The 8,973-nt window shown below is 38.0% G+C and overlaps 1 protein-coding gene across 1 annotated transcript; it reads right to left on the bottom strand.

Annotated features, from left to right (window-relative positions):
- Positions 1-231: 231 nt before the first annotated feature.
- Positions 232-717, bottom strand: LOC143861575 (uncharacterized). The gene has a single exon (XM_077372478.1). It carries the CDS (start codon positions 715-717, stop codon positions 232-234), a length of 486 nt encoding a protein of 161 aa, XP_077228593.1.
- Positions 718-8,973: the final 8,256 nt, after the last annotated feature.

The raw sequence follows: 8,973 nt of genomic DNA, 5'->3' as shown, positions 1-8,973 counted from the left end.
GATGGTACCCAGACCTCAAATCCAACTTTGAGAAAAACTTAGCTCCATATAGTTCATCTAATAATTCATCAATATTAGGTATAGGGAACTTATCTTTTACGGTGACTTGATTCAGCGACCTGTAGTCGATACACATCCTCCACAATCCGTCCTTCTTCCACACCAATAATACTGGTGAAGAAAATGGGCTCTTGCTGGGGCGAACAACACCAGTCTCGAGCATTTCTCGAACTAATTTTCAATCTCGTTCTTCTGCAAGTGTGGATAACGGTATGGTCTGACATTCACAGGTTGTGCTCCAGACATTAATGGGATATGATGATCATGAGAACGATGAGGTGGCAGCCCCTTTGATTCTTGAAATATATCATCGTAATCTTCTAGTAACTTTGCAAGATCCTCATGAACACTTATGTCTTCTTCAAGTTGAGTATTTACATCTAGTTGAGCCAAGAAGCCCCACGACTTTTGCTTCAATAACTGAGCCAACTCCTTGCCTTCCACTGTTTGCACTTTCAAATTTTGAACCCCGTGTAGTGTGTATTGTTTTCCTTGATAATCAAGGGTCATTGTAAGGTTTTCAAAATTCCAAATAATATTACCTAGTGACTTCAGCCATTGAACTCCCAGAACAGTATCTGATCCATGTAATGGCAACGCGTACAAATTTGTTGTAATTTCCAAACCTCCCAAGTTGATGCGCACACACTCACACATTCCGCGACACCTTAACTTGTTACCATCAGCTACTAAAACTTCGAAGCTTGCACCCGATTACACTGAATAACCCAACCTTTGAACCAAATCCTCCGCCACAAAGTTATGTGTGCTACCACTGTCAATTAGCACACTCACTACTTGTTTCTTAATGAAGGCCTTTACCCTCATAGTTTGTGCTCTTGTAACGCCGGCCAACGCATATACAGAGACTTCTGGGGTATTATTTTCATCTTCCGTAGTCGTCTCATCATTGAGAGCTACTTCATCATCTTCTCCTGCAAGGATGAACACTTGCATTGTCTTGCAGCGATGCCCCGGAACAAATTTTTCATCGCAGTTAAAACATAGGCCCTGATCACGTCGAGCCTTCATCTCAGCCAAGGTTAGGCGTTTAATAGGAGCCACCACTGTTCCTGGTGGGGCCTTAGATTGTGAAAATCGACTAGCATGTGCTGCTTCTATGTTTGTCCGGTTGTAACGGCTCGGAGTGATCCGATCCACCCGACGTAGGCGTTGCAACTTAGCATCTTGTCGGCGTGCCAATCCCATTGCTTCCTTCAATGAAGATGGTTTGAACATCATAACCTCCATTCCAATCTCCTCACGTAGACCTTCTACAAAACTGCCAATTAGTGCTTCTTCTGTCCAACCAGTTACCCGGTTAGTAAGTCTTTCAAATTCTTCTTGGTAGACTTGCAAGGTCCCCTTTTGTTGAATCTTTGATAAAGCTCCATGAAAACTATCATAATCTGTCGGGCCAAAACGAACACACATGGCATCAATCATCTCCTTCCAGGTGAGGCTCGGCTGCACCCTGTGATACCATTGGAACCACTGGGACACAGTTCCGTCTAAGTGAAAAGAGGCCAATAATACCTTTTGATCTTCAGGTGTCCTATGATAGGCAAAAAAGTGCTCTGCCTTATAGATCCATTCTGTCGGATCTTGACCATCAAACTTGGGAAAATCGATTCGTGCAAAGCGAGCTTGGATTCTGCCGTCGGCGACCACACCTTCTTGATTATCTCCCACAGAAACAGAATGAGTAGAAGTTGGGCTTCCTATCGTAAGCCGCTCTATCGAAGTCACAACATTATCGATCTTATTATTCATGGATTCTCGGAGCTCATTTAGGGCATTTGATACTAGGGCAACCTCTTGTTCCAACTTTCCCACACGTTCTTCCGTCTTGCTAGGCCGTCTCGGCATGCCAGAACCAAGGCTCTGATACCAGATGATAGGATCAAAAATCCTATCTAGATCAAACCTGCAAAAAAGGTATTAGACATGCAAAACAGCCCACAATTTTAAGAGGGTAAGGGGTTCCTCTGGTGCAAAGGCATAGTTTTTAGAATAAACTTTGTTGTTCTCCTTCCAAGGAAATCTTATACATATCCCTTATTCTCCTTACAACCAATTAAGAAAGTAATATTTCTAAGAAAGGACTCCTAAGAAAAGAAACTAGAGAAACTATTAGAGAAACTAATGAGGAGAAAATAGCAAGTGATGAAGAGAGAATCCTGGAGTAAATCAGCCAAATTCGGAAGAAAATCTGCAGCAGCTTGCGGGTTGTAACAGAAGAATCATAAGAAGAAGAAAAAAATTATATATATACAAGTTTGAGTCCCCTCGGAAAAAGTTGGGGTCGACTTGATAAAAGATGGGGATGAATCTGGAAAAAGTTTGGTCAACTCAATAAAAGGAGAAAAGTTGGAGTAGACTCGATAAAAGATGAGGTTGAGTCAGAAAAAGTTGGGGTCAAATCGGTAGAAGATGTTGTGAATCCATTATTTACGCACAAGTCCCCTCCTAATAAAGATATATTTTGGTCACCCTGTTAGAAGCAAATACTGACCTCTCTTGTTTTCTTGTACACGCACCCCAAATCACTAGTCTTTGTTATGTATAAAGATAACAGGTTCTCGTCTTCCTAGCAGCTCTTTGTATGTAAAAGCACCTCTACTTTTAATGAGGGGAGCCATCAATCATCTTAGATACTACATTTATGAGTTTTAATACATAGGTCATAGGGGAATAGCTACAAGTAGTAAGGGCCTTCCCTGCATTTTAACACATCTTTGTCGTGCCCCCTTAGGCAAATGTAAGCTCAGACACCATATAATTTCTCCAATCTTTTATATAATTTTTTTTCTTTTTGTTCCTAATATTCATCACATCTCACTTACCTCTCTTCCAACCCCTCATTCTCTTCTCTCCTAAAAATCTCTTCACAGATATCTCTCCTCCACTTCTCTCTAACACATTAAAAATGTCCTTAATATCTGTTTTTTTATTCCTCTCACATCACTATTATCTGTCTTTTTTTTCTCACACACCGTTCCTCGCATGTGCGCGCATTATTGCGTGCCTCATTGTAGTAGAATGTACTTAGTTGAATTAATACGAATCATAAAGTCAGCTAAGCGATTGTTCAAGTTGAAGAATTAAATCTATTTTTCCCAAGTTTCAAATCATATCTTATGATATACTATCAAGATAATTTGATGAAAATCATCAAACACCTTAGGTCCATTTGCTTGCAAGTAGTTATCTCACAGAGTAGTGTGTATTAAAGTTTGAGTAATCAAGAGGGAAGAGACAAACCAAGTAGTCTCCTCATAGTCACCTTGGAGAGGTAAGTAGTGTTTGGTTGTCAACCTCATGGACTAGTGGTAGGAGGTGTCTGTCATTACCAATATAGAAAGAAGAGAAAGAGATTGAAAAAGAATCCATCTCAAAAAAATAAAAGATCCAAGCAAAAAATTAATCACAACCACCTTTTTGGTGGGTTTTTGCTTGAATGTTATTGGTAGTTAATTTGTTGGTATGAGAAGGCGAGCCTTGGCGCAATGGTAAGGTTGCTCCATTGCAACCTGGTGGTCATGGGTTCGAGTCATGAAAACAGCCTCTCTGCAAAGCCGAGGTAAGGCTACGTACATCTAGCATGGCCTCCCCAGACCCGTGATGGCGGGAGTCTCGTGCACTGGGCCACCTTTTTTTTAATTTATTGGTATGCCACGCCATTGGACAACGAGACGAACCAAGTCATCTCCAAGTACTTTAAAACCCTACACGAAACCAAGGGTCTTTCTGGTTGCACAATATCCCATATTTTTGTAGAGGTTTTGTGCAGGCCAAAGGCCACCAACGGCACTAATCAACCCTAACAATTAAGGTATCTAAAATTTATTACAAGAGCATTTTGAGATATTTTTATCATTAAAAATATTGATTCTATATGAATTATGATATTCTTTAGACCTCTTTCCAATCAAATATGGGTGTCGTAAGCCAAAGATTGTGGGTGGCATCTAAACCTTTACAAAATAGTTTTCAAGGTGTTCAAACCCAGCTACTACGTTTTTAATGTGCCATTATTCCTTCAAGTTTGAAATGGAAGATCCATGTTATCGTCGCTTATTGAATGAAAAAGTGTGTACTTCTTCAAGTTTGAAATGCAAGATCCCTATCATGCTCATTTTGTGACTAAAAAAGTAAGTCGTTTGGAACTTTCCCACGCCAAAAAAAGAGGTTGTTTCCATTCAGACTTAAATATTCAACTTTGGGTGGACGGAAAGGGTTTTTGATTCTTCATGTGACATAGTGTATAAAATTGTTAAACTTCATCAATTTACGATAAGCTAAAGATAAGAAGTAAATGAATTATAAATTGTGAGATTTTATAAGGTGTAAGCCCTTATAGTCCCTTATTTTTTCAAGCAGTACTGCACGGGAAGATACTATAGGATGATCCAAACCGTCCATGTGATGGGCCATAACGTAAATAGGTTGTGCCCAAAAAAACATTTCCATAGGATGATCCTAGCCCTCCTCTAATAGATCGTTTCAGGAAAGTGTGTTTATGATGATGGCATAAGAAAATACAAACATGGTTCTGCCATGAACTCGCTTTGCTAAGATGGACCAATAGGAGCACCCTTGTAGCTGATTTTTTCAAGGGCGCCCTTCATTCTATCATTCGTCATTAGATAAGATTACATCTTTTCCAAATCCTTTCATTCCATCATTTCAAGTAATTGGTTACTTGTGAAGTAGATAATTTCTCTTCATTGAAAAAGAAAAGAATAGACAATCAATATTCGGTGGTAGCAACAAAAGGGTCTCTCTCTCTCTCTCTCTCTCTCTCTCTCTCTCTCTCTCTCTCTCTACGTAAGGATGAGCACAGAATGAAATCACATGCATAAGTGATCTACTTTTCCCATTCACTTTCAAAAGAGTGGAAAAATGTGCCCGGTGCTAAATTTAGGGGGGCATTTGGCAGTCCTCTACAACGCTTTTTCATTTTTATAAAGAGAGTAAAAAGATAAAATGCTGTAAAGAATAGTCTTTCAAACCCAATTCTCAACAACCATTTCTCCAAATAGAGAGCCCTTCCTAACATGACATTGACACACTAGGGCTCAAAATAGTACCTAGGTGTAGCTATGTCTTGCCTTATGTTTGATGGAACATGGGCTTCCATTTCATGAATAATCTTTAAGAAAAGTTTGGTTAGTTAAAGCAAAGTAGAAGACTTCTTTTGCAAAAAGAAAGGTTTTGCCAATTTGCAAATAGAGTCGTCAAGTTTGAGTGAATTGCAAATCAGGTCATATCCCCAATTTGTGACCAAAATGCCCATGGTAGATTTTGAATCATGAAAAAGACCAGAATACCCATATAAGAGACAGAAGTTACCTCACCCATAATGGTCCATGATGTGCAAAATTGTGGGCCCCACCCTATACATGGACTCGGGTGGAGATTGTGGGACCTACCCCATCAAAACATGAATGGTGGGCCAAACTTGATGTATGGGTTGAGTTGAGTTGAGTTGAGTTGGTGGGATATAGCTCTATAGCCTCTATTTGCCAATTTTGAAACCCTATGTTGTAAGTTTGTAACACATGCACAAGAAGACGAAGGAAGTCAGCTCGAATGCCCACGACACGTCAAAAACACTTTGGAAGAACAAATCGTTTGTCAATTTCACTTTTCCTCTTTATTTTCCACACGAAAAAGATATTTCTAATTGGGCCCATCTACAACTTAATGTTGAAAAGACTTATCTAATTGGGCCCATATACAACTTAATGTGGAAAAGACTTATCTAATTGGGGTCCATATGTAAATGTGAAAGCATAGTAGGAATCTGAAATGGGGGAACTTGCTTTATTGGACTATTGGCAGTTTTATCGAAAGGTCTCCCCCCCCCCCCCCCCCCCCCAACAAAGAGGATTCTAAGGAAAATCTTCTTCTAAGAAAAAAAGACATTGGTAATAGGGGCCCATATGCAATTCTAGTGTAGAAAGAAGACTTTTATACTTGGGCTCATTTGTAAATGTGAAAGCTGAGACCGCTTTTGTTTTGGATTTTGAGAATCGATTTTGGGTACATAAATGATTTTTTGGACTAAAAACTATATTTAGGCCCTGTTGGTTTAAGATTTTGAGAATTGATTATGTCCAAAATGACTATTTGACACAAAACTAAGGCCCTCTAAAATTTTAGATTATGACAACCGACTGTGGAGTCCCCAACCGATTATTGGACCGAAAATTGCACTAAATTTGAGTCCAATAATCAGTTGGGGACTCCACAATCAGTTGTCATAATCTAAAACAAACAGGCCCTAAATGCAATTTTAAGTACACTTAGGGCTCTTTGGATTGTAGGAATTTCCTGGAAATGTTTCGAAAGAAAAAAATATTTCAAAAATTCCCTACTTTTTTTACACAAAAAAAGAGAGCTTGAACAAAATCCTGTTTAATTTTTTTATTTAGAGGGGCCTTCGATTTATAATGTTATCACTCAAAATTAACCATACACCATTTTCCCTCTAACTAGTGGAAAGAAAAATTTTCCCCAATAAAATATTTCCATCCAAAATGTTTATTTTATTTTATTTTATTGCAATTGAAATTTATGAATGGAGAAAACCTTTTTGAATGTTTAGTTTGACAAAAACATGCAGAAAAAACAAATTCAACAAGGTCCAAAGATAAAAGAAAAGAAAACACCAAAATGATGCACACCACATACAAGAAAACTATAAATAATTTTCAGAAATCCTGTAACTCATATATAAAAGCAAATATCAATTTCTTTTTTTAATATCCTTATTTCATTAAATTTTTATTTTTAAATACTGGTGTTCTCTATTTTATTTTGCTGTAAAATTTAAAGTAATATAAACAACATATACCCAAAATTCATATTTTTATTTTTATTTCTTTTTGTGGCATATTTTTCCCATATTTGTGTCTTCCTTTTTCTTTTTCTTTTTTTTTTGAACTGGTTAATCTTTATTATTAAGAAAGTAACCATGACCAAGGTGGTCAAGGAGCCAAAAACAAAAACATAACATCACAAGACTAAAATACGAATTCCCGAGCTCCTCACGGAGGAAGAAAATCAAAGAATTCTAGTTCAGTTCTTTACATTCCCGAACGAGCAAGATGATCCGCCTCTTCATTCGCTGACCTTCTTACATGATGATAGATTATCCTATTACCTTCTACCCGCCCTAGGATCTCATCAAAAAACTATGAAAATCTCCATGGGTGAGGAGATCGGCCTTCCAACCACCGAATAACATTAAGAGAATCTCCTTGTACTATGAGGTTGTCCGTATCACTATGAGACACTCGTTTAAGGCCTTGAAGGACTGCCTTCACTTCTGCTTCATTGGAGTCTTTAAATCCATTCAGGCCTGAAAATGCCCATTTCGTGACACTGTTCTCATCTCTTAAAAGACCTTCAATACCTGAGGGCCTAAGATTTTCCAAGCTAGATCCATCAAAATTTAATTTTAACCACCCAGGATCAAAAGGAATCCATTTAGGGCCTCCCACCTCTGTGCTCTCCCTGCTATTGTAAATCTCTTTCCATCACCTTTTTTATATCAGTAGCCGAATACAATGAGAACTTAGGGAGGCCTTTTGCCCAAGATACCACTAAAGAGATGATCCTGTGGAAGATAAAAGAAGCACTCTTAACCACATTCCTGAAAGTACGGGCGTTTCTCTCTTTCCAAAAGACCCAGATGGTGGAGGCTAACAGTGTCAAGTTCCATAAGGTCTTACCCTTCTTAAACTAAGGTGATAAAGACCAAACAACCAAAAGATCGGATATGTTCTCTGGAAAGACCCAAGAAATTCCAAAGAGCGTCCAAATCCTACTCTATTGCTCTCGCGCATACCTGCAATGGATAAGCATGTGGGGCACGGTCTCTCTCGCTCCCACACAAAGGACACAAAGGTCTCGCTCGCTCCCACACAAAGGACACAATGGTCGATGATAAGAATGTTACATCGGCGAAGATGATCTATAGTCTGAAGCTTGCTCTTGTGTGTGTGTGTGTGTGTGTGTTGGGTTGGGGGGGGGGGGGGGGGATACTCCAAACCTTGGAAACCCGAGAATGATGATAAGACAAAGCCAAATGGAGAAAAATTATACTAATATTAACAACAAATACCCAAAATTCATATTTTTATTTTTATTTCTTTTTGTGGTATATTTTTTCCATTCTGTCCCCTTATTTTATTAAATTTTACTTTTTCAATCCTAATTTTTCTCTCATTTATTTTCAATTAAATTTTAAAGTAATAAACACAACACATCTAAGGTCTTATTTTATATTTTTATTGTGTTTTCTTTTCTTTTCTTTTCTTTTTTTTGAATGGAGTTATTGCTTTTTCTTTGTTGGATTAGAATATTTTAAATTTTTCCTTGGATAGAATTCTAAACGAGCAAAAGATTCACAAAGTAAAAGTCAGATTTAAGTGCATTTTATGATTTGTTTTAATTTAGAGTTTTCTATCTTTTCTGATAATCTTAGAAGAAACATATATAACACAATGAAGACACCTCATTTTGTTCTTGACTAACCCGACACTTATCTTCAGAATTAGAGTGATGATGAAAAGTGTTTATGATGGGCAGAGAGCTAAAATCCTAAAACAGCATAAGCCCGGAGGTGAGACCATGATTTTAAAAATAACACATTATGAATACAGGGGTTTTCAAAAAAGTATTTCCTCATAAAAGTATACACGTCCATTTTACCTCCACAAATCGTAGGGTTGGGATGATCCTATGGAGCTGATTTTTTGGGCACACCCTATCTATGTGAGGGCCAATCAAATGAATGGTTTGGATCGCCCAAACAATATGCCCTCCACTGTCTTTTAAGCTAGTGTATAGATAACTTATCTACACTTGTGTGTAGAAACCATTTTCTCTTTCTAAAATGCA

This window comes from Tasmannia lanceolata, unplaced genomic scaffold, assembly GCF_043159265.1.
Source record: "Tasmannia lanceolata isolate RefF3 unplaced genomic scaffold, GAP_Taslan_0.1 ptg000037l, whole genome shotgun sequence".
Taxonomy (NCBI): Eukaryota; Viridiplantae; Streptophyta; class Magnoliopsida; order Canellales; family Winteraceae; genus Tasmannia; species Tasmannia lanceolata.
Note: the sequence above shows the minus strand (reverse complement) of the source record. Positions and strands in the feature narration are given on the sequence as shown.

Bases quoted from the DNA above. Each gene is read 5' to 3' on its own strand.
- LOC143861575 (XM_077372478.1), bottom strand. From the start codon at position 717: ATGTGTGAGTGTGTGCGCATCAACTTGGGAGGTTTGGAAATTACAACA.